The 26,109-nt window shown below is 35.9% G+C and overlaps 1 protein-coding gene and 1 long non-coding RNA gene across 2 annotated transcripts; both read left to right on the top strand.

Moving 5' to 3' along the window:
- The first annotated feature begins 206 nt into the window (after positions 1-206).
- On the top strand, positions 207-9,148 carry LOC137815464 (acyltransferase GLAUCE-like). Its single transcript, XM_068618584.1, has 2 exons — positions 207-814; positions 8,117-9,148. The coding sequence occupies exons 1-2, from the start codon at positions 359-361 to the stop codon at positions 8,999-9,001; spliced, it is 1,341 nt and encodes a 446-aa protein (XP_068474685.1). The 5' UTR covers positions 207-358; the 3' UTR covers positions 9,002-9,148.
- A 5,358-nt stretch (positions 9,149-14,506) lies between these two features.
- Positions 14,507-17,342, top strand: LOC137815463 (uncharacterized). Its single transcript, XR_011081755.1, has 5 exons — positions 14,507-14,852; positions 15,014-15,103; positions 15,441-15,579; positions 16,668-17,074; positions 17,162-17,342. It is a non-coding gene; the product is annotated as an uncharacterized lncRNA (long non-coding RNA).
- The last annotated feature ends 8,767 nt before the right edge of the window (positions 17,343-26,109 follow it).

The raw sequence follows: 26,109 nt of genomic DNA, 5'->3' as shown, positions 1-26,109 counted from the left end.
TATTTTGTTTTAATTCTTTTCAATTTAGTAACTTTAATTTTTATTCTATTCTAGTTTCTTTTAAACTTACCCACCTTTTCTGCTTCTACTTTTTGCCTTTGTACGTACCAACAAATTCCAAACAAGCTACTGAATCCATTGATTTTGTGCCTTAATTTCTGCGTGACATCGTGTGACAATCTGAACCTCCGGTGAATTTAAAGCTCATAAAAGCACGTTATGGTACATGGTGCATGGTGTGCATGTTGCATGCTTCCGCAAAGATGATATCCAGTGTATATATATAGGTGAAGGCCAAAAAGCATAACACACGCAGTGTATAACATAACATTACACACTTTAGTTGAGTTTGTCAAACATGGGAACCTCTTGCATAGAATCTCCATCACTTGTTCAAGATCTGAAGGTGACCATCCACGAAACTTCAACGATTTTCCCATCCAAAGAAACGGAGAAGAAGACCTTGTTCCTATCAAACATCGACAAGGTAGTGAACTTTGACGTGGACACGGTTCACTTCTTCTCAGCAAACAAAGATTTTTCACCCCAAAAGGTGGCTCAGAAGTTGAAGAAGGCCCTAGAGGATGCTCTTGTGTGCTATGACTTCTTAGCCGGAAGATTGAGTCTGAACCCCGAAACAAAACGATTAGAGATAGATTGCAACGCAAAGGGTGCTGTGTTTGTGGTGGCTTCCACTCACCACATGTTAACTGAGATTGGAGATCTCGCTTATCCCAATCCAGCTTTTGCACATTTGGTTCACAAGACTGAGGATTTCCTTAAACCAACCGATCTTCCACTATGCACACTACAGGTAAAATGCTTCCATTTTTGCAAATCTGCGTTTGGTAACTCCAATTTATTGCATCTGGTTGTTCAATATGTTGCATCAGCTGCACTTTATCTTGCCTGGGCTGCCCAAAATGCAACATCATTTGAATAAATACACTTCTTATGCGTTCTACTTAATTATCATTAACTCATACTAGCTGCCTATAATTTAGTAAAAGTTATATTATTAACAATTTCCACCAGTTTATAATCAACCAGAGAAAAACAAATTTAATAGTAGAAATGTATAGCAATAAATTACAATTGCTTCCTTCTCTGTTTGTTTTTTTCTGGAATTGTTAACAGAGGGAAATATCAAATCATATTTATTTTGATAAATATATAACCACTTACACAAAGTATAAACAATTTACACTCTTAGGATTGATTTTACGCATATAAAAGTCGTATTAACATCCATTCTTAAGCTTGAGGAACTAAATACTTTTAAAAAAGGAATAATTTTGAGAATTGATGTCACTAGTACTATGAATCTCACATGAAATATTTTTAATAATATTTTGTAATATTTTTCATTATTTCTCTAGCTATCCAAAATCATGTAAGCGAACATTCTTCACTGATTTTTCTGAACCCTTTTATCAAGAAGTTGAGAAATAAACTACTCTCTCTATCATTTTTATGTCTTTTAATTTTTTTTTATATAAAATAAGAAATATAGTAATATTTATCATAATAAACTACTTATGGAATATTTTTTTTATTTTTACATGTAACTACATATATTTTGAATTTTAAGCACAGTAAATAAATAAATAAATTTTAAAAATTTCACAATTAAAAAGTAATTAAGAGAAGAGATTAATTATATTATGTTCAACCATACTTGTTATTTAGGTATATGAATAAAAATTAAAGATTAAATTACATAAACTATAATTGCACAAGAAAAAGTAAAGCGTAAAGTATGTTGAAGAGCCGGAACCTTTAGGGTGGATGGGTTGACCAAATCCTGAGCAATCGGAGGAACATGGTGGTCGGATACGTAAAGGCTCTTACGGTTTTGTTATCTCTCGTCAATGGCGGACACTTCGTTTTTCTTTACTAACTTCCCCGAACATTTCATGGAGAGAGATCTTTGGAAGGTTTTTCAAAGGTGGGGAAGGGTTATGGATGTCTTTGTTTCAAGAAAGCTCAATGCAAGGAACATGAAATTTGGTTTCGTAAGGTTCCAGGGTGTGAAGGATGTTCTTTCTCTGGAAAGAGAGTTGAGTGCAATCTGGATTGGCACTTGGAAGATGCAGGTGAACCTTCCCAAATATCAGAGGAAGGATGGACCAAGGAAGCAAAGGAATGAAGGGTCCAGTTTAGGGAAGGGGAAGCAAACGGAGCAGGTTTCGTTCGCTCAAGTTGTCTCAGGGGGGGCAGGCAAGCTCGGAACAGGCGAGAATGCGGGTAGCTCTTTGGGGGGTGAAGTCGATTTTCAGGTTACAGTGGAGGTAGAACATGATGATTGGTTAGAAGGAAGCTACGTTGGTAATCTGAAAGAGCTTCCAAGCATGCAAGTGATTCAGGAGAGCTTTGTGCTGGGAGGTTTCAGCCAAGTCAAAGTAAGATATCTTGGTGGTAGGTTCGTTCTGCTTTCATGCGATGTTGGAGGGAGTCTGCAGAAGATCATAGCAGACAACAGGTCATGGTTCGACGAAGTGTTCTCGGCGGTTACCCCCTGGGATGGTTCTTTCAAACTAAAAGAACGTTTTGCATGGATACGATGCAGTGGAATCCCGTTACAGCTCTGGTGCAATCACAGCTTTTCCAAAATAGGGGCCGTGGTGGGAGAGGTGATGGAGGTTGATGAAGCAACTGAGAGAAGAGAAACAGTGGAGTTTGCTCGGTTTAGAGTTAAAACAACGGGCAGATCAGCCGTCAATATGGAGAAGGAGTTGTGTATCAATGGCAGGTTGTGTAAGGTCGCCTTTGTTGAAGAGTTGTGCGTCCCGGAGCGGAGTCTTGGCAAGTGGAATGGCGGAGCTTCAGAGGTAGACACCAAAGCTAGCTCTGATGACGGAAGCGTAGCGGCTAGTTTGTGTGATTCAGTGGGGTCGGAGCTTGGGATGGCCGGAGATGGAGGTGTGGACGCCGTCGGGGAAGGAGGAATGGTGATGGAAGAGACGGTGCAGGGCAAGGTGGGCCCGGGTTGTCTTGGTAAGGGGCGTGAGGGAAGGGTTCAAGATCATTTAAGAGGGCCATTGAATGTGCACGGTAATTCCTTGAGAGAGATAGTGGCTTTAGTGGGTGGGCACGGTTCTCTTAGCTTTTCAAAGAAAGAGAAAGTGGATTCCTACGTGGAGGTGGCTAGTTCCAAGGAGTCCAAGTCAGCAGATAAAAAGGCAAGGAGTAATGGTGGTGTAGGAGTGAGTAGGTGCACGTTGAGTGGTTCTGTGAGGGCAGGAGCGTCTTTTCAAGCGCCACCTCAAGAGCCTTTTCTAGAAGTAGGAGTGCAGGAAGTTAATGATGGTGGGCCCGCTTCTTTAAAGGTGTGTTCCCCTATGATTAGGTGCGTGGAAAATGGAGTTTTAAGTGTGAAAGGAGTGGTGGGGGATTTAAAGTGTCAAAGTGCACTTATGAAGCCGTGCAACATTATTTTGAGCGCCCAGAATGGCTGTCACGAAGAAGAAGAAGTTGAAGTTGGGACTGTTTCAAGACAGACGAGTTTGGTGAGTAAGGTCGCTGACTCGGTCGCTGACTCGATAGGGATAAGACCTTCTTTGCACGATTTGGAACAGTCTGGGACCAGTGTGATTAGAGATGGAGTTGTCGGGAGTTCGTTAGTCGTAATGGACATCCCAAAGTCTCCAGTAGTCCAAGGTTTGACTGATAGTGGCTCGGCTGACCCTGAAAAGCCAGATGATGCAGAGGAGGCAAGGAGATCAGAGACGTCAAAGCCGAGAGACGGTGGGTGCGCCTCCTCTCCAGGAGGACAATCAGAGGTTTTAGGGGCGGGTTTGGAAGACGAAGTGGAAGGTGGGGGCAACAACGGTGATATGGAGGGCAGGGTGTCGGGTTTGGATGGAGAAGTCGTGGGAAGACAGTCCTCAGTGGATCAAGTGTTTTTGGTTCACCAAACAGGCAGCTCGTCGAATTCGCTATTCACTTCTGATAGTGCAATTGAGAATTGTAACAGGATTTTTTGGGTGAAGACAGATAAGAATTTGGTTGCAAGTGTCTGGGGAGTAGGGAAAGAAGCTGGGTTTTCGCTCGCTGATCGAGAAGAGATAGTTTTAGATGGTATTTATTCGTTATCTAACCAAGGCGGGGTGACTACGAGGAGAATGTGGAAAGAGAGGAGCAAGTTTGTTAATGAAGATTCTTAGTCTGAATATCAGAGGGATAGGCGGGGCGGTAAAAAAGAATTATGTCAGGGATATGATTAGTAGGGAGCAGGTGGACATGGTATGTTTACAAGAGACAAAGTGTTCGGATTTTAGTAGAGAAAATGTGTATCTTATTTGGGGAACCAACGAAGTGGATTGGGTGGAAAACAAAGCAGTTAATAGCGCAGGTGGGGTGATTACGATGTGGAGCAATAAGGTTTTTCAGCTGTCCAGTTTCAAGAATGGTAGGAACTTTTCAGTGTTAGAAGGGGTTTGGAAGAGGGGTTTTGGAACCCACGTCACCATTGTGAACATTTATTGTTCAGGATCTTTTCGGGAAAAGAAGGAGATGTGGAATGAGATCAGTGGTATCAGACAGGGTCAGCTATTGAAGGCTTGGTGCATCATTGGAGACTTTAATTGTATAAGAAGGCAGGAGGAAAGGAAGAGTTTGGTGTCGTGCTCTGATTACTCTAGAGAAATAAAGGGGTTTAATGATTTCATTGAAAGCTCTGAGTTGGTTGATATTCCGCTGGTGGGCAGGAAGTTTACTTGGTTCAAACCCAATGGTTTGGTGAAAAGCAGGATTGACAGGGTGCTGGTATCCAAGGAGTGGTTGGAGTTGTGGCCAAACAGCCAACAATTTGTCTTCAATAGATCAATCTCGGACCATTGCGTTGTTATTCTGAAGGAAGTTTCAGTGGATTGGGGTCCGAAGCCGTTTAGGTTTTTGAATGTTTGGCTGAAGGATAGTAGGTTTAAGGAGTTTGTGAGTTCGAGCTGGTCTGCTTACAAGGTGACAGGAGGGGGAATTTTTGTGTTTAAAGAGAAGCTGAAAAAGTTAAAAGCAGACCTCAAGGTGTGGAATAGGGAAGTATTCGGAGATGTGGATCAGGCTAGTAAGGAAATCCAAAAAAGGTTAGACGAGTTAGATTCTCGTGACGACGAAGACGGGTTGATGGAGTCAGAAAGGGAAGAAAGAAAGTCTCTCTTTGCTCAACTATCTGAGTCCAAATCCAAACAGGAGGCGATCTTATTCCAGAAAGCAAGGCAGAATTGGATAAAGTAGGGGGATCACAATACAAAGTTCTTTCATTCCGCGGTTAAGTGGAGGAGGGCAAGGAACCAGTTACATGGTTTTTTTGACAATAATAAATGGTGTGATGATAAGGAGGAGGTAAAGGATAAGGTTAGTAAGTACTTCGAAGAAAGGTTTGCCCGGAACGATGTTTGTCAGGTCACTTTGGATAATGTCATGTTCAATACCATATCGGAAGCTGATAACGCTATGTTAGTCAGCGTTTTCTCGGAAGAAGAGGTAAGAGATGTGATTTGGGGGTGCGATAGTTCAAAAAGTTCTGGTCCCGACGGGTTTAACTTTGGTTTTATAAAATCTTGTTGGGATATCTTGAAGAAGGATGTGATGAACGCAGTAAAGGATTTTGCTGATTTTGGATGTTGGCCAAGAGGATCAAACGCATCGTTTCTTTGTTTGATTCCAAAAGTTGAAAATCCTCAACAGCTGGGGGAGTTCAGACCTATCTCATTAGTAGGTTGCCTGTATAAGATCATCTCAAAGGCGCTCTCCTTGCGCCTGAAAAAGGTGATTGGAAAAATCATTGACATTAGACAGTCGGCTTTTATAGAAGGAAGAGGTTTGTTGGATAGTGTGCTTATTGCAAATGAGGTTCTTGAGGATTACAAGAGAAAGAGAAAACAATGTATCTTCTTTAAAGTCGACTACGAGAAGGCATACGATTCGATGAAATGGGAATTTTTATATTATATGCTAAGGAGGTTGGGTTTCTGTGCTCGGTGGATTCGTTGGATTAAGGGATGCTTGGAGTCAGCTTCGGTGTCAGTCCTTGTAAACGGAAGCCCAACTAGGGAGCTCTTTCCTAGAAAGGGTCTTCGTCAAGGTGACCCGCTTGCCCCTTTTCTCTTCCTTATTGTGGCGGAGGGGTTAGCTGGGGTGACAAGGGTAGCAGAGGAAAAAAAGTTGATTGATAGTTTGGAGGTTGGGAAGAATAAAGTAAAGGTAAATATGTTACAGTATGCGGATGACACTTTGTTCTTTTGTGAAGCAAATACCAAAAGTGTCTTCAACATCAGGGCGATCCTGCAGTGTTTCGAGCTATCTTCTGGGTTAAGGGTTAATTTTGCGAAGAGTAGGATTGGAGGGACGGGGATGGATCAGGTCACACATCGGAGATTTGCAGCGATTCTTTGTTGCGATACGATGGTTCCTCCGTTCATTTACTTGGGTCTGCCAGTCGGAGGGAGTCACAAGCGCGGTGCGTTTTGGAACGGGGTGATTGAGAAAGTGCAGGCTAGATTAAGCAGGTGGAAGGGAAGAAGTTTGTCGATGGCTGGGAGGATTTGTCTGATTAGGTCTGTGCTTTCTTTTATTCCGTTATTTTTTATGTCTTTGTTCAGATTGCCTGCTGGGGTGGCAAGGAAGTTGATCAAGTTACAAAGGGATTTTCTTTGGGGCTGGGGTGCAGAAGGGAGGAAGATCGCTTGGGCTTCCTGGAACCTGGTTTGTAAACCTCGTGAGTTTGGGGGGCTTGGAATAATAGATCTGAGATTGTTTAATTTGGCTCTATTGGGAAAGTGGATATGGAGGTTGGGCTCGGTTGAGGTAGGTCTTTGGAAGGACATCATTTTTTCTAAGTACGGTGGGTGGAGAGATCTGGGAGAGGCAAGTAATGGTAAAAGTTGTTCTCTTTGGTGGAAGGATTTTAAGGAAGTTTGGTATTCGAAGGGGTGGGGGAGATGTTTCGAAGATAGTTTTGAGTGGAAGGTTGGGAATGGGACGGACATTTGTTTCTGGAAGGATAGTTGGTTGATGGGTGAGGCGTTGAAGAATGTTTTTCCACGACTTTTCTCAGTTAGCTCTAACAAAAATGCAAAACTGTCGGAACTTGGGACTTGGTCTAATGGGAGATGGGTTTGGGGACTTGTTTGGAGAAGGCCTTTTTTCGAATGGGAGAAGCCGGCGGCGGATCGATTGAGTCAGCTCCTGCTTGGGGTTGCGGTTGTTCTTGAAGAGACTGATAGTTGGGTTTGGAAGGGTGGGGGTTCTCAGTCATATACGGTTAGCTCAGCTTACAACCTTTTCAGGAAGGATAATGAGGCGGTTTCCTCGCAGGAGCTTAGAAAGTTGTGGAGGAGTAAGGCAATTCCTTCTGCAATGGTTTTGGCTTGGAGGGTGTTGGAAAACAAGCTTGCTACCAGGGTCAATCTTAGTAGAAGAGGGGTTCTTTTAGAAAGCTTGAGGTGTGTGTTGTGCGGGAAGGAGGAGGAGTCGAGTAGCCATTTGTTCTTTGGTTGTTCGTTTGCTTGGCGAGTTTGGTGTTTATGTTTTAAGTGGCTAGGAATCCTGTTTGTGACTCATATTGATCCAAGGAGCAATTTTGATCAATTTAGATTGAGCTTACCTTCGGAGACGGGCCTGGTTGTTTGGAACACGATCTGGGTAGGGGTGATTAGTGAGATTTGGAGTCACAGGAATCGTATAATTTTTAATAATGGAGTGGCAGACGAGAAAGAGGTCTTTGCATTGGCACAGGTCAAGGCTTGGTCTTAGGTCTCAACAAATTCCCGGTTAGTTTCGTTCTCTTATTCTGATTGGTGTTTGGCTCCTTTGGAGTGTACGAGGTTAGTTTCTTGAGGTTTTTGCTTGGTTTAGTAAGGGGTAGAAGTGTTGGGTTGGTTTTTAGAAGAAGATAGCTGGAATTGGTTTAGCGTTTTATGTATAAGGGTTGAACCATCCCTAAAGTGGTTCTATTTTATTTTATTTATTATTTATTGCCGATAAAAAAAAATAAAAATAAAGCGTAAAGCATCACATTATCATAATCACATCACCATTAAACATTAAATTTGATGCATGAGTACAACGTTAAAACAATAAATAATAAATAGATTATATTGCCTTAACTTTACAGCTGACATCCTTCGAGTGTGGTGGCTTTGCAATGGGCTTCTCAACCAGCCACATGGCCTTTGACGGACTTAGCTTCAAAACCTTCTTGGACAACCTTGCCGCACTGGCTGCTAATAAGCCCTTCGCAGTCATACCCTGCAACGACAGGCACCTCTTGGCCGCACGATCCCCGCCACGTGTCACCTTCCCGCACCCCGAGTTAATCCAGCTCGATTACCTACCCACAGGTATTGAGTCCACCGTCTTTGATGCTTCCAATGAAGAACTCGACTTTAGGGTTTTGAAACTAACCTCAGAAGACATCCTGAGCCTGAAGGAGAAAGCAAAGGGAAGCACCAATGCCCGTGCCACTGGCTTTAACGTTATCACCGCCCATGTATGGAGGTGCAAGGCCCTATCAGCACCCTATGACCCTAATAGATCATCCACCATACTCTTCGCCGTGGACATACGTTCGAAACTGATCCCTCCGTTGCCGAAAGGCTTCGCTGGTAACGCGGTGCTAACGGCGTATGCGGCGGCGACGTGCGAGGAGTTGGAGAAGGGCGAGTTCTCAAGGTTGGTGGAGATGGTGAAGGAGGGGGCAGAGAGAATGAGTGATGAGTATGCGAGGTCTATTATAGACCGTGGAGAGGTGCATGATGGGTTTCCACGTGGGGATGTTTTGGTGTCTACGTGGTGGAGATTAGGGTTTGAAGAGGTGGAGTATCCGTGGGGGAAGCCAAAGTATTGTTGCCCTGTGGTGCATCATCGGAAGGATATTATTCTGTTGTTTCCTCCCTTTGGTGGTGGTGGTGATGATGGGATAAACATTATAGTGGCTCTTCCTCCCAAGGAAATGCAAAAATTCGAGACCCTCTTTTACATGTTCTTGAATTCAGTCTGATCCATCTCTTCTCTTCATATGGTCATCAACATATGTTTAACTATATATATACGAATGGTGTAATAAGTGATGATCGGTATATTTCAATATAAGGATACTTTACTTGTAAGTGGTGATTTGCTGATGATATGGTGGCTGATCCACCGTTCTTTTGCTTCACAAGAATACATATTGGCCTTGAAAATTAATTATTGTTTCATTTTAGGGTTCATATGTATACTTTAAATATACAAATAATTTTTTTTTTTATATTATTGGTTAGGAATTAAATACCAAAGAACTCAAAAGACTGAAACATAATAGGAGAATTTAACCCAAAACTAATTAATTGAACATAATAGGAGAATTAATTAACCCAAAACTAATTAATTAGCTAGGAAAATCTCGATGTTTAAATATCACCTCAACTCATTTATTTTATGAAAAAGTTTCTTTTGAAATTCAAATAGTAAACAATATACATTTGATAAATAATTATAATAATTATTATAATATTTTAAATTAAAAATTAAATAAATATGGTTAAAATAATAATTTGTTGGGGGTGTGAAGTGAATTTGTTTTACTGCATGGCATGGGTGTTAAAGTATCACCTTCCCTCACTTCTTCTTCTCCATACAACGCTCCATTCACTCCGTTGCCTCATTTCTTCCATGACACTCTGCTCCACTCCTCTCCTTCGCACCACTGATCTCTCCCCCCCCCCTCCCCTCCCCCCTCATCATCATTGTAGACATCGTGTTGTCTCACTCGAGCCACCTCGTTGCTTCTCTACTACCCTTCACGTCAACAACCTTTCACGTCGGCAACACCTTCGCACGCCGCCAACACCTCCACGTGCTGTTAGGACATCTGCACGCCTCCAGCACCTCTTGGACCTCCTTTCCACCTAACTACCGCACCAAAGATCTCGCTGTCCACCACGGACTGCATCTGCACCGGTATAATTTTCTTGTGTGATCTCTCTCTTCCCTACTCTGATATTTGTGATATAAACTATTTTTTTTTAGTTTTTTGCGAGTCAAACAATCAATTGATTTCTCGAATCAATAGGTTTAATTTTTGGTTATATACCTGGTAAGCTTTTTATAACAACCAGTTGAACAGATTGATCAATTGGTTCAAAGTTTTCAATCTAACACCAATATTTACGAAAATCTTACGAAAACAATTCACCCCTCTTGTTTCAAGCCATATATTCTAGCACAAAGGTTATCCTTAAGGGACTCATTGAATAATCCTCTCGTTTTAACTATTACATGTACCCAAAGATTAGAATGCTAGAGGCAATTTGTTTTCTAAGTTGGTACTATGAAATCAGGGAGTCACCAATTAGTGGTACAAGAAACCTATAATCCCAATAGTCGCATTAGGTGGGCAAGAGGAAGAACATATGTTGGTTCTTATCATTTGTTTGTGTGTAAACTTTTTTTTCTCCATTTATCCAAAAATCATGGCTTATTCTAGTAACCCCAAAAAAACATACCAAAAGTGTTGATTCTAGAGGAAGGCCTCTTGGAAAAACCTCTCAACCAAACCCACCTTCTCCTATAGATAGTTATATATATATTTGGTTTGATGGAGATGAAGAATTGAAAAAATTCAATTCCTCGAGCACAATAGTAGGAAATTGGTAAATGTTCCTAAAATATTCAACTTCAAATGGCTTACAAATGAAAGGTTTGATGAAATTAAGAATATGTTGGACTATCAAGGTGTGCAAAAGTTCCTTGAGTTAAATGGTAAATTTATCTTGATTGGATGAAGGTATTATATACTAATATTGATGTAAGTTGATTTTAGAATTGCACATTTTTATGGATTACACTTTGTTTATGGTTTTTTGTTTTAAGCAAAATATGGTAAGAAACCTAAAAAAGATTCCCACTGGACACGAACTTAACCAAGTGCACTACAAGAAATTTGCTATTTACATACAGATTTTTACATACGAATCTAGATCCGTATGTAAAGTGAGTGTTACATACGGATCCAAATCCGTATGTAAAGTGAGCATTACATACAGATTTTTACATACGGATCCAGATCCGTATGTAAAGTGAACATTACATAGGATCTAGATTCGTATGTAAAATGAGCATTACATACATATCCAAGTTCGTATGTAAAGTAAGCATTACAACGGATTTTTATATACGAATCTAGATCCGTATGTAAAGTAAGTGTTACATATCGATTTTTACATACAGATCCAAATTTGTATGTAAAGTGAGCATTACATACGAATTTTTACATACAGATCCATATCCGTATGTAAAGTAAGTGTTACATACCAATTTTTACATACGGATCCAAATCCATATGTAAAGTGCACGTTTCATACGAATTTTTACATACGGATTTGGATTCGTATAATTCTTGACGGGAATTAAAAACAATGAACAAACTAAAAATATGTGTTGCAGCTCATTAAAAAACTAAAAATAAAATTAGGTGCTGCATGAAGCGTATGAAGCGGGGATAATTACATACGGATTGTATTCGTATATAAAGTATTACATACAATAATTTTAATAATTGTAATGATAATAATATTGATATTAATGATAATATTGACATTATAATTTTTATTAATATTAATAATACTTAATAATATTAACAATATTTAATAATACTATTAAAATTAATAATATTTATAATATTAATAATGTTTATAATCTATACCTATATATAATGGGGATTCCCCCCATAACTGTTTTTGATATATATCTATACCTCCATAACTGTTTTTGATATATATAAAAAAGTTAATTTTATTTTTAGTTATTTTTTAATTTTGTAAATATTAAAACAGTTATCAGAATGGAGTTTTTGAACGTAAAACAGTTTTGAATTTAGTTTTTGGAAATATATCTTTATTTCTTCAGTTTTCACTCACAATTTCTTTTCAATTTGAATTTATATTTGGAATTTTTATTATCGTTTTTCTTTCCTCCCTCTTTCTCACTTTATCTCTTCTGTTCATCACTTCCATTAGATAAAAATATTCATTCTTCAAGATAAGATTAAGAAGAAGAGCACGCATCCCACGTTAGTCTCTATAAATGAGTTTTCTTTTCTTGGTTGTTTAATTGATAATGTTACTCATTTTTATCATTTTTATTTTTTTTTACTCTGATTTTCATTTTCGTACACCGAAGGCAGAATACAGAGCATTAAGATGGCATAGGTACATAGTTATCTTGACACCATTGTTGATGTGGGCATCGACGGGGAGGATGAATTAATGCATTATGAATATGACATTCTTGCGGAGAGAGGAAAAGGGTTAGAAAATAAATATTTTCTTTTAAGGTTTGTTATGAAGTTTCTCATCTTATTTTTTTTTTCTTTTCATTATTATATTTCTTTTTTTTAGTTTTATGTTAGTAACAACAAATCAAAATTAGTGATTCACAAGAATGATGACATAATTTCTTTAAGGTACAAAGTTAACTTGACATCATTGTTGATGTGGGCATCGATGAGGAGGATGAATGCATTCTGAACATTCTTTTGGAGAAGAGGAAAGGGATTGAAAAATAAATATTTTCTTAAGGTTTGTTACAGAGTTTCTTATCTTATTATTTTTTTTCATTATTATATTTCTTTGTTTTTAGTTTTATGTTAGTAACAACAAATCAAAATTAGTGATTCACAAAAATGATGACGTAATTGTTTTAAGGTACAGAGTTATCTTGACATCATTATTGATGTGAGCATCTACGGAGAGTATGAATGCGTTTTGAATATGATATTCTTGCGAAGAGGATGAAAGGAATTAGAAAATAAATATTTTCTTAAGGTTTGTTACGGAGTTTCTCATCTTATTTTTCTTCTTTTTTCTTTTCATTATTATATTTCTCTTTTTTAGTTTTATGTTAGTAACAACAAATCAAAATTGGTTATGTTTCTTGTGTTATAAATTTATATTTTTTAATATAATTTTTACTGCAACTTAATTATTAAAATAGTAGGTTGAAACTCATACATGATGAGAAAAAATGTTTCTATCTTATTTTTACTTAATAATATTTGATATTTAAAAGATATGAATACACATAATAATTTGAATAATATAAATGATATTAATAATATTAATCATAGTATTATTATGAATAATATTAATATTAATAATAATAATAATAAGTATAATAAAAATCATAATATGACAAAAGAATTTGTCTGGTGTAGTGGTTAAAACTTCTTTTCAATCTCACTTATGACAGTTAGTCAACTAAGTCAAAAATAGTTTTGAAAACCTTCAAATAAGCTAAGTGTAAAACAACCGATTATATCGTGATTTCAACCGGTTAAAAAATATATTTTTTCTTTTAAAACAGTTTGATCTAGCTTGTGCATAGGACTAAGAATGATCTTTACAAGAATTCTAAACACCCTAAAACTAAGCCCCGACCAAAACAACAAAGCATCAACCCTTCAACACAAATTTGGATCATCAAAGCTTCCATGTTCTACACAAATATTGAGAACCTAGTGCATTTACTAATCCATCAACAAATGTGGTAATTTAAGAAGATGTTATACCATATGTCCCACATAAGGATAGAGGCTCCAATTTTTCAATTAGAATGTATGGTTATACAAAGATTAGATGGTATCTCATCTAACTAGGAGATGCATCAAATATATTGTGTAAAGAGGTTTAATCAACATGACAACAGTGTTGAAGAGTTATATGAGTAGTTTGTTGAGATGCAAATGTCTTATAGATATGAAGATGAAGAAGAGGATTAAGAAAAATGATTTATTCGTTCATTGTTCTTAATATAGGATTTCACTTTCATTTTATTGTGTGGTTGTTTGTAATGCTTCTCTAATTATATTTCTTTTATCACTACTACTTTGTTTTGTTTTTTATGTATTGTTTGATGTTATGTATTGTGAACTATCAATGAACATTTTTTGTCATTAACAAAATTTTCTACTATCAATGACTATTTTAATACACTCATTCCTTATCTTCACCAACTATTTTTTGATAATGCAAAAGGGGGGAAAGGTGTTATAGTTTTCGTTTCAGGTTTTGAGCTTCCTCCGAAGGCACCAAAGTGGTTATCACCATCAAATAGGGGATTATTTTTAAACTTGAAGATTTGATTTGATGTTTCCAATCTTTTGAAAGAGTTTGATGAAAATACAAAGTCACTACAAAAAATTGTGTAAAAAGTGGCAGTTTTAATATGACGGTTATTAATAACCGCCACAAATTTCAGTATAATACGTCATTTCATTAACCGTCACAATTATCTTTTAAATTATGTCATTTTTAACTGTCACAACTTTCCTTCAGAATTGAAAACTTGCTTTCACTTGAAAATAGATTTTTTTTAAAACTTACTTTATTCCTTTTTTTTAAAAACTTACTTTCACGAAAACTAATTGAATTGAATTTTAAAAATTGAAAATTGAATTTTTTTTTGAAAACTTAAGAATTTTTTTTTTTGAATTTCAGTTGCGAAAACCTAACGCTCTTCACTCTCGTCCCTCTGCCTCCACAGGAACACTCTCGTCCCTTGGCCTCCACAGGAACACTCTCGTCCCTCTGCCTCCACACGAAGATTCTCGTCGCTCTGTGGAGAACCCTAGCACTCTCTACATCCACACAAACCCTAGCGCTCTCTGTCTCCTCACAAACCCTAGCGTTCTCTACCTCCACACGAACCCTAGCGCTCTCTGCCTCCACACGTTTATTGTCACGAAACCCTACTCTCGCGTCCGCTATCGCCACCTCCTTGCAAGGATTCAACACAATCAGCTGTCAGTGACCAACCCTATCGCCTTCAGAAGTTCAAATTATGCCTCCGATGTGAAGAGGCCCGATTTGAAGGTAATTAAATACTCGCGCGTTCTCTTATCAATGCCGACCATCGGCTTCATTGATTTTTTGGATGTGCTTGCTTCGTAGATTTTTTTTGAATGTTTCATGCTTTGTTTGATGTTTAGGATTTGTTATGTGGTTCTATTTGTGTATCCGCATCTTTTTACTAGGTAGCTAAAGAGCAATTGAAGCAAGTTATCACAGAGGCAGGGGAGAGCAATTGAAGCAAGTGATCAAATAGAGCAACTTAAAATTCCAAGGTATAATTCTCTGTTGGTATTCTCTGCAAATACTCCATAGCTTGAGAAATATTTTCTGCAGCATGTTGTTTGGGATTTAACGTAGACGAAGATATTTTGAGGAATGTGTTGTAAACTAAACAAGGAACAGTAAGAGTGCCTACACTTCTATCGTGTCTTTTCCTATTAGTGTTTTTGTGGTTATAACAAAAACACTTCTATCGTGTCTTTGCCTATAGAGAATGCTACTGGATAGTTGTAAGGCGATTATTGTACTTTTGCACTAATCTGAATCATTTTGTGAATCAGGACTTCTTTGGAAAACCAACATTCTTGACTGTTTTGGGTACTTATACAGGTACCTTTGGTCTCACATTCCGAGTAGAAAATTCCAACACTTCTAGGCACCTGGCTGAATTTGGGGTTGGTGATCTTAATTAGGATAATTAGGAGTCATAACAAGGACAAGAATTGCTCTTGAGGCAGCACCCAAAAGGGTACGTTCAAAGAGAAATTACTCACCAATTATATAAGATTTTATAAATTAATGTATTTTGAATATTGCTTAATACAATTCATATAGTTTATTATATGTTGTTTATGCATGTAGGTTATTATTTTATTTTAGATTGAGTGAGTTGTATTAAATTTTTTAGTTAACCTAATTCATAACATCTAATACTTTTACAATTGTTTTTATGTTTTATCATATTAATATTACTTATTTGTATATCGTAAGTATTCTTAACATGTTGTCGATACTAAAGAACGTTAAATTTTATTTGGAAGGGATAAATTTTTTATAATTAAAATTACTGAATTTGATAACTTTACCTAACTTAATTGAATTATAATTAAAATTACTTTAGCTTATTTTTATATCCTTTCTGGGGGAAAGAGATACCAACAAGTATTATTTGGATTTCTTCTGTAAGGTGAAACAAAAATACAGTGTGAAGGGATATTTGTAATAATTTTATAAGTTTCTTGAATGTTGTTACTATGTGACAGAGAGGCATAGACACATGTGATCGAACCCTATAACTATGTGACCGAATACGAATTGGTCACCTAAAATTTAATTCCATTTTATGACAATTAATTAAGTATAATTGAGTGCAGCAGAGGTATAAATAGGCAAATACATATTTTTCGGTATTGTGGGGTGGGGCAGAGTGGTGTTTTTAAGGTTCCTATAAGTTTGAAAGCTACATCTTAAACACAACACTCTTTGTGGTGTATAACCCTGCTGTAGCCCTCTGCTCCTTACTTCTTATTTGTATAATCTGTGTAGCTGTCATGAAAAGCAGACCAGGGTGCTGACAATGCCTAAAAATCCATATATGCTTCTAAATATAATTATCTTATGCTTTTAATAATTAATGAATGTAACTAAAACCAGGTTGTGTTCTATTATTTTATTAAGATCATGACATCATAAAACTGACATGTAAGAGGAAGATTGACCAACTGATTTTTTTTCTGTTATTTCAAATTTCTTTTCTGTTATTTTTTTTCTGCTTTAATTGCTGAAGTAATCTAATGATAACGTCTATCTTTGATGTGTCTAATGGACATTTTCCAGCTTCACAATCTTCTAGCAGCTTCACAACTTCACAACCATCACTCCAAGTAAGTTTGTTTTAGTTAACTTTTTTTACTTCAGTTTAATATATAATATATGTACACATTACTAGATAAGTAATGTTTTATTTTTCTGTTTTGGTGTAGTCATGCCAATTGATAAATCGTGGATTTGTAAACCACGAAACACCATTGAGTATGCAAATGGGTTGAATGTGTTTTTGGATATTGCATTTCAACATACTAATGGTCATGTAATTAAGTGTCCATGTGCAAAGTGTGGTTTCAAAAAGTGGCAAACAATGGATGTAGTTCAAGAACACTTAACATGTACAGCTTTCCCTCAGAACTACAAAACTTGGTATTTGCATGGTGAAGAATCAAGTGTAACATGCATCCACCAATGAGGTATTAATATATTTAAATATTTATTGGTGTCTTTTATTTTATAATTATAAACATACACGTTCATTAACTTAAAATTATTTATTTCAGGCATCAGATTATGGAAGTGGTGCTCATTCACCTAATCAAGTAATAGGATCAAGTGCTGGAAGCAAAACTGATTAGGGATGTATGAACTTTTTATGTGTTTTAATTTTCAATTACATATAAATTTTTGGACATTATTATGTGTTTATATTTTCAATGAAAAGAATGGATGATTATAACTTTATACATTATTTTATTTTATTATGAAAAAGTGGTGGTTAAATTTTATAATTGTATAAAACAGATTATAAAAAAGTGGTGGTTAAATTTTATTTATTCAGAATTAAAATTACGTTAGTTAAAAACGTCACTATTTATGTATATTATGGCGCCAGAATCTTCTTCAATGAATGTAAATTGCGACACTTATAACTGACACTACTTACGTATATTATGACACCAGAATCTTCTTCAATGAATGTAAATTGCGACAGTTATAACTAACACTACTTACGTATATTATGACACCAAAATCTTCTTCAATGAATGTAAATTGCGACAGTTATAACTGACACAACTTACATATAAAAACCGCCACTACTTACACTATGTTTAAAGTGGCGGGTGTTGCGGCGGGTAGTGTAAAACCGTCACATTAAACTTTGTGGCGGCCAGTTCTATGGCGGTTTGGGAAACCGCCACAAGCGTATATTGTGGCGGTTATAACCGCCACAATATACGAATATAACCGCCACAATATACATTTTTTTTTGTAGTGAGTGTTTGATGAAGAATAAGTAATTTATGTTATTCTTATCATAGAAGGTGTGTAACTAAATTAAAAACTTGATCTTGAGAGTACATGTTTTTAAATTAGTTTAAAATGGTTTTGATTTCTTTTCAATGAAGGTTATGAAATTTCAACTACTTAAAATCATATTTTTTAAACAGTTGAAATGCTCATAGATGTGTGAAAACTTGTGCTTAAATGTTTCAACTGATTGAAATTCCCGAAACCTTCATAAAAAAGCTTACTTGGTCTATTTCAATCGATTGAAACATGAATTCATAAATTGAAATTACTAAAAAAGTGTATTTAAGTGATTTTAATTGATTAATTTACATTTCAACAAATTAAAATAGTTAAATGAACTATCCTACACTCTAGATCAATCAATTAAAAATAGTTTCCAGCTGGTTGATTATACTAGATTTTGTTTTCTAAATTGATTTCATTGGTTAAATATATGAACCTTGATGAATAAGAAAATAACAAAAGTTTTCAGCGTTGTGAAACTCTCATAGTAGAAAATACTTTATAAATAGGTCTAAAAAAATCTCTTCTAAAAAAAATTCAAGCATTGTTCAACTTTACTACATAATGCAAATCACCTTGTTTTTTCTCATAGTGTGGCTAGTATCACAATTGTTGTATCTAGGTGATTTTGTTCCAATCTTTAAAATGTAATTTGATAGTTTTCTAGTTTTCTTTATCAATGTGATCAAGGTTTGCTTGTGAAGGGGTTTCATTTAGGGTTGGTGATTTTGTAGGGTTCAAGATCAAGTGTTTGTGTTGCTTTTCTTGTTTTTCTTGTAAAGTAACATGTACAAACTTGAATTTAGTGGATAAGCTTACTAAATGTAATAGAGAAATTGAATGTAACTTTCTTTGTAAAGTGAACTAGTATAAATTTTTGTGTGTTTTTCCTACTTCCTTATACTATTTACATATCTGTTATCTTGAATATATTGTTTTTTTTTATTTCAATATAAAAACTTTGATATAACATCTTAAAGACATTGTTCAAGGATCATTTATTGGACTGATTAATTCAAAGAAAATTTGATAAAGTGTTTTAAATTTTGAAAAAACTTTGAAAATCTTTGAAAATTTAATTCACCTATTCCTTTTGAACCCAATCTATTGTTCAACATATTGGTGTTCTCTCTTCTTCCCTAATCCTACTCTCATCATGACAATTCCATCTATTGTTTATACTCCTTTATGACATGTTCCTATGTTGGAGTCTTTGGAGCTTTTCCATTAAGTCCTTCGCGTATTATGAGGGTATATGTCTCCTCTTTATGACACTCCTAAGTTCATTCCAAGATCTAATTGGAGGCTCATGATGATTCTCTTATCTCTTTCTAAGGAAGTTCACTGCTAGATGACATATGTTGTAAAACTCATTAAGTATAGAAAATAATTTTGAGACTTTGTTCATAACCAAATTAAAGATTTCACAAATAACTCGGAGAGTTAGGGTTTGATTCAACCAAAACCAAAACTAACTTATCAAATATAGAGAAAGATACTTGGGATAGAATTGCGTCTATTTCAATCATTTGTATTTTGAATAATACAATATATAATACTAAAAAATACTTATTCTTGATGCTTAATTTAAAGTCATTCACCTTGATTCCTCACAGATGAAATTCATAAGATAATTTCTCAAATACTGATTCCTCAGATATCTAACAAATCATCCAACTTTATGAACAAAATTATGATGCAATTAATAACCTGGAATCTATTCCTAGCATTACAAGTTATCAAGTATTTTCGTTTATTTCAGATCCTTAAAGGTACTTTCCAGTTAAATTTAAGGATTAGAATCAAGACTCTATTGATCAGACAAAATCAAGCAATAAACATAAAACGAAAATACCAAGAACAAGTAGAAAAGAGAATATTATATATATATATATATATATATATATATATATATATCACCAAGAATACATTTGATCAAGGTAAATTACATTCAATCCCAAGTTAGAAAGAACTTAGCCACTCATGACAGCTCCTCCAATCTTCATTCTTGATCTGGATTGCATAAGAAGGGCTGATCTGAGCACGTTCTTCTCTTAAGAACATATGTCTCCTTCTTCTTCTCTCACTAACTTCTCTCTAAAGATCCAATCTTTTTCCACCGCTTCCTTTTAAGTTGTGTTTCAAAATTTATATAATGAACTTTAGCTCAAGCTAGCCAATTTAGCTTAAGCTAGATCTTTCGGTGCATTTTTAGCTTGAGCTAGCAATTCTAGCCTGGGCTAGAATTAGTACTGCACCTTTAATCAACTCTGGACATATTTAGCTTGAGCTAAATCCTCTAGCTTGAGCTAAATCCTCTTGTGATCCAATTAAGTTTTTGCTTTCTTTCTTTCAATGCCAACTTGAATACATTCTTTCAATGCTTCATATTCATCTGCAATTTACACAAAAATTGAGATTAAATTTCTTCATTTGTTTCTTGGTTCAAAATATATAACCAGATTCAATAATTCTTAGATTAGGGTAATTTTCTTACATTAAGCAACAATTAAGTTCCAAAGTGTTCAATTTTCTCAATCATAAAAACTACACATTGGCACTTATCAACATACCCTTGAAAACTTAAGGTTTCCATGGATACTTTTCTATCCTCATGAAATTGGTGGCCAATAAAAAGTTTTTATGCTTTCATCTTTCAATGTAATAATATTCTATATTATCTTTTCTATAAAATGCAGGAAGGTCTATACTAGGTTCCTTGTTATAATTATTTTTCCAAGGCTTATGAAGCCTAGGGGTGTTGATAGTAATCATCATTGTGATGAATACTATGCATCCATTCACTTGTAGAGGTAGGAGGAATCTAATGGTCTTTCTTTCTCACTATGTTTGCTTTTAGATTTTCCTACTATTTATTCATAGTTGTGCAAACATATATCTCTTGTCTCTTCATCTCTTTTATCCATTTTTCTCTTGAGTTTTAAATTTCCTCTCTTAAGCTCATACCTTCATTATGGTATCTATGACCCATACACTAGTGCAAAATGAAGAAAAGAATGCTCTTTATTTAGTGCGGCTTTGCGCTTAAACGCATTCGTAAAAAACGCGGTGGCATTCTTAAAATTAATTTGACTTACAAATATGGTTGTTTGTATAGCCGCATTTGTAAATCCTTTTTACCCTAAAGTTTTGAAGCGCGCCACAGACTTTCGTAGCTTCTTTCTCCACTTTGCCTTTCGTTTGCACTATTCCTGCGTTGGCCTTTCGTTCATCTCTTCTTCTGCATCTTCATTATATTGTGCCAATGTAAGTTTCTTGAATCACTTTCTTCCTCTCCATCTTCACAAATGTTAGTATTATAAATGTTTTTCTTTTCCTTATATTTATTTTTTATCCTTGCATTGGTGGTCGAAGATACTATTCCATTAGCATTCCCACCAACGTTGGTTCACACAAGGTTGGTGTACTATTTTAAATATTTTGAATTTTTATTTAATTGTTTGAATTTATTTTTTTATTTATTAGAATTTGTATATTTTAAATTTTATATTATTTAGTATTTATTATATTTTGAATTTGTATGTTATTTTATGTATTATAATTTGTATTTTTTAAAAATTTATATTATTTAGTATTAGTACTTATTATATTTTGAATTTTTTCTTTTTTATGTATTATGTAATTTTTATTTTTTAAAATTTATATTATTTAGTAGTTAGTTGTTACTTTATATGTTATCTTTGGCAATAATACGTTCTGGTATTGAGTCCGGGGGTGTTCGACCCTCGACAAACGTGTGAGATAGAACACTGATTGAAAAATCCTAACCATTTCAGAATATATAATGGATCGAAATTGGATGAATTATGTTCGTATAAGTGACAAGTACGAAAGAGGAGTAGAGGAATTTATACAATTTGCACAACATAACGCGATTAATAGTGGTCATGATGGAGCAAAGATCAGGTGTTTGTGCGTTAACTGTTTGAATGGAAGGATACTGGATGTTAATATAATGAGGGAGCACCTGCTATCTGATGAGTTTCTTCAATCTTATACAACTTGGACATGGCATGGTGAATTATTAAATTTACCACGTGTTTCTGTAACCGAAGAATACGTGGGGTCCACCATGGATGAAGCAATACACGATGATGTAGATGATGATCGATTGGAGGACATGATTCGTGATGTAGGAGCAGAGTCTTTTCCAAAGTGCATGGATATGGAAGTATGTCAAGCGATGCAGAGACTCCATTGTATCCTGAATCAACTAACTTCACACGGTTGTCGGCGGTGTTAAGATAGATGAATTTGAAGGCAATAAATGGATGGACTGATAAAAGCTTCACAGAATTGCTTCAGTTGTTGAAGGATATGCTTCCAGAGGGAAATACTCTACCTAATCATAATTATGAGGCCAAAAAGATTCTTTGTCCAATGGGTATGGAGTATAAAAAGATACACGCATGTCCTAATGATTGTATATTATACCGGAAAGATTTTGAATTGTTGAAAACTTGTCCGAGGTGTGGGTTATCACGTTATAAGTTGAAACAAAAAGATGATGATACTATTGAAGATATAGAAAATGATGGATCCCCAATGAAGGTTATGTGGTATCTTCCCATCATTTCAAGGATGACGCGTTTGTTTGCAAACCCAAACTATGCTAAGAATGTTAGATGGCATGTAGATGAGAGGAAATGTGATGGCATGTACTGACATCTAGCTGATTCTATTCCGTGGAAGAAATTTGATGATGAGTTTCCAGAGTTTGGTAAAGAATCAAGAAATATCCAACTTGGTTTAGCTATAGACAGAATGAATCTGTTTGGTAATATGAGTACAAATCATAGTTCATGGCTTGTTTTACTAGTTATTTACAACTTACCTCCTGGATTGTGCATGAAGCGAAAATACATGATGTTGTCTATGATGATGTCCGGTCCGAAACAGTCAGGGAAATATTGATGTTTATCTAAGTCCCGTAATTGAAGATTTGAAGTTAATGTGGGACCAGGGTGTTGAAGTATTTGACGAATTTGCTAATGAAACTTTCAAGCTTCATGCCATGTTATTTTGCACCATCAATGACTTTCCAGCATATGGTAACTTATCAGGTTATAGTGTTAAGGGACATAAAGCATGTCCAATATGCGAAGAAGACACTGCTTCTCAACAATTGAAACATGGAAGGAAGACAGTATATCTTCGACATCGGAGGTTTCTTAGAAGTCATCATCCTTACCGGAGGTTGAAAAAAGCCTTTAATGGAGACTAAGAGGCTAGTGGTCCACCAACTCCATTAATCAGTGTTGAGGTTTACATAAAGGTAAATAACATAGACCACACCTTCGGTAAGTAAAAAAAAAGTCATCTGTGACAAACATTTGGAAGAAGAAATCAACCTTCTTTAATCTTTTGTACTAGTCCAGGTTAGAAGTCAGACATTGTATAGATGTAATGCATGTTGAGAATAATGTGTGTGATAGCTTAATTGGTACACTTCTTAACATTAACGGGAAGACGAAGGATGGGCTAAATGCTCGTTTAGACTTGATCGAGATGAACATATGAGGCGAGTTGGCACCCATAAAAATGGGTAAGCGTACATATTTGCCCCCAGCCTGTTACACAATGTCAAAAGATGAAAAAAATTAGTTTTTGTCAATGTCTAAAGGGTGTGAAAGTGCCACAAGGACATTCCTCAAATGTGAAGAGCCTAGTGTCAATGCAAGATTTGAAGTTAATTGGGTTGATGTCTCATGATTGCCACATCTTGATGCAACGGTTGTTGCCGGTAGCTATTCGTGGGATCTTACCCAAAAATGTTAGACATACCATAACCCGTTTGTGCTCATTCTTCTCTTCCATCTATTGTAAAGTCATTGATCCATCAAAACTAGATGAACTTCAAAATGAAATTGTTGTTATCTTGTATGAATTGGAGATGTTTTTTCCTCCATTTTGTTTGACATCATGGTTCATCTAGTGGTGCATCTAGTAAGAGAGGTTAGATTGTGTGGACCAGTGTACTAAAGATGGATGTATCCTGTTGAGCGGTATATAATTTTTTTGAAAGGTTATGTGAAAAATCATTATCGTCCAGAGGCTTCAATGATTAAAAGGTACATAGCTGAAGAAAGTATTGAATTTTGTTCTGAGTACATGTCAAAAGCAAATCCAATAGGTCTTCCAGCTAATTCATGGCACCACAGGCGTTCTACAAGTAAATGTTTACGTGGTGTGAATATTGTAAGCAAATCTCGATCAGAAGTTTTGCAAGCACATTTGTACATATTGAATAACACAGATGAAATTATACCTTACATAGAAGCTGATAAAGCCATTGTGAAGGCAAATAACCCAAGACAAGCAGAGAAATTGGTCTTGATGGAACATAATAGAAGTTTCATGCCTTGGTTTAAAGACGAGGTGTTCAAGGATTCAACAAAATCAAAGACCTTGACCTGGTTGGTTGCTGGATTGAAGTTTGATGTCATCTCATGTACAACGTACGAAGTGAATAGTTGTATATTTTACACGAAGTCCATGGATGAAAAGAGTACAATTCAAAATCCTGGTGTTACTCTTGAAGCCGAGTCAATGCAGTTTTCGACTTTGAAAGATACAAATCTAGTACTTGGATTAATGGCATACTATGGGTTTATAGAAGAGATATGAGAGGCTGACTACACTAAGTTTTCCGTTCCAGTTTTCAAGTGTAAATGGGTTGACAATAAAAGTGGGGTTAAAATTGATGAATCAAGATTAACACTAGTGGCCTTTCGAAAGATAGGGTATCGAGATGAGCCATTTATAATGGTTCAACAAGCATCTCAGGTTTTCTACGTGAAAGATCCTATGTCAGAACATTGGTATGTCGTTTTACACGGGAAAAAACAAGGGGAGGCCATAGATGATATTGAAAATGGTGACCCCCGTTCATTCACACCAATGATAATTAATAAAATGACGATGTACTTGATGATGTACATGCAACCCGTAAAGACCACAGTGAGGGAATTTACATATGAACATTCAACCCACATGCAACCCGTAAATAAGCATTTAGAATTTTATGTATTATTTTTATATGATTTTAATTCGATGCAGATTAACTAATGTTTGTTACCTATTTTTTTTAACAGAGACATGGATGGCGATCAGACTCCAATCATACCTCGATCCGGACGAGGCAGCAAAGGACCTACTAGATTGAAGCGTCTCACATTGAGACGTGCTGCTGGTGAGAAGACACGTGTTGACATTGACGTCAACACTGGAGTGGCTTTTGGTCCTAAAGCAGAGATAGTTTATGAGCTATCTTGGAGTTATTTCTCGTGAAAGGCTCTCCATTTTGATTAATTCATGGGATGAGGTGTCAGAGGTCGATCGGAACATGATCTGGGAGGATGTTCTGGTAAGCTTTACATTATTATTGTTACCATATAATGCTTTTAATATTCATTGATTAATTTTAATTTGGTGATGTTATTTTCTAGGCAAACTTTGAAATTCCTGATGTGGAACCGCTTCGATCAAAGATTATATCCAATATCAGACTTAAATTTCGTACCTTTAAGTCAAGACTGACTTCGAGATATGTTTTTGGCGACCTTAAAGACAAAAATCCATGTTTAAAGTACAAACATATTGATGAAGAGACATGACGTCTTTTTAAAGAAAGCCGTGAAAATGTGGCTTGGATGGTAAGTGAAGTAACTTAACTATTTTTATTTATATAACATTAATAAGTTTATCTTATTTACTTCACTTTGTTTGTTTCAATTCTGACAGGATCGTTGGAAGAAAGCTCAAGAGATAACTTTGAAGAATGTTACCCCGCACGTACTCTCTCATTCGAGGTATCGAAAACTTGAGCAATCACTTATGGTGGTGAAAAGATGCAATCTAGACAGGGGATGTCGTATGAGAATGTGGAAACAGGGGTCACTTCTCCTCCATCACCACCTTTTCGCCATGTAAAATGGAAGAGGAATTAAAAAGTCGGGTGCACCAAGTTCTGAGCAATCTAGGATTATCATAAAAAAAATTGTAAGTTATTTTTAGTTATTTTCATTTATTTTAAAGCATTAATTATATTAAAAACTGATATGATTTTTGTCTCTTGCAGGATTCCTTGGAATCCCAAGGTAATTTTGTTCTTGAAGGTCGTCACGATATCCTAGTTGAAGCAATTGGACGACCTGAGCATTGAGGTCGTGTT

The sequence above is a fragment of the Phaseolus vulgaris genome, chromosome 1 (genome assembly GCF_000499845.2).
Source record: "Phaseolus vulgaris cultivar G19833 chromosome 1, P. vulgaris v2.0, whole genome shotgun sequence".
Lineage (NCBI taxonomy): Eukaryota > Viridiplantae > Streptophyta > Magnoliopsida > Fabales > Fabaceae > Phaseolus > Phaseolus vulgaris.
The sequence above is the reverse complement of the archived record's forward strand: the minus strand, read 5'-3'. Positions and strand labels throughout refer to the sequence as shown.

What these genes read in the sequence shown, in the direction of transcription:
- LOC137815464 (XM_068618584.1), top strand. Translation starts at nt 359, where the DNA reads ATGGGAACCTCTTGCATAGAATCTCCATCACTTGTTCAAGATCTGAAG. An exon ending in TTCCACTATGCACACTACAG is followed by an intron (nt 815 to 8,116) that starts GTAAAATGCTTC and finishes TTAACTTTACAG; the next exon opens with CTGACATCCTTCGAGTGTGG.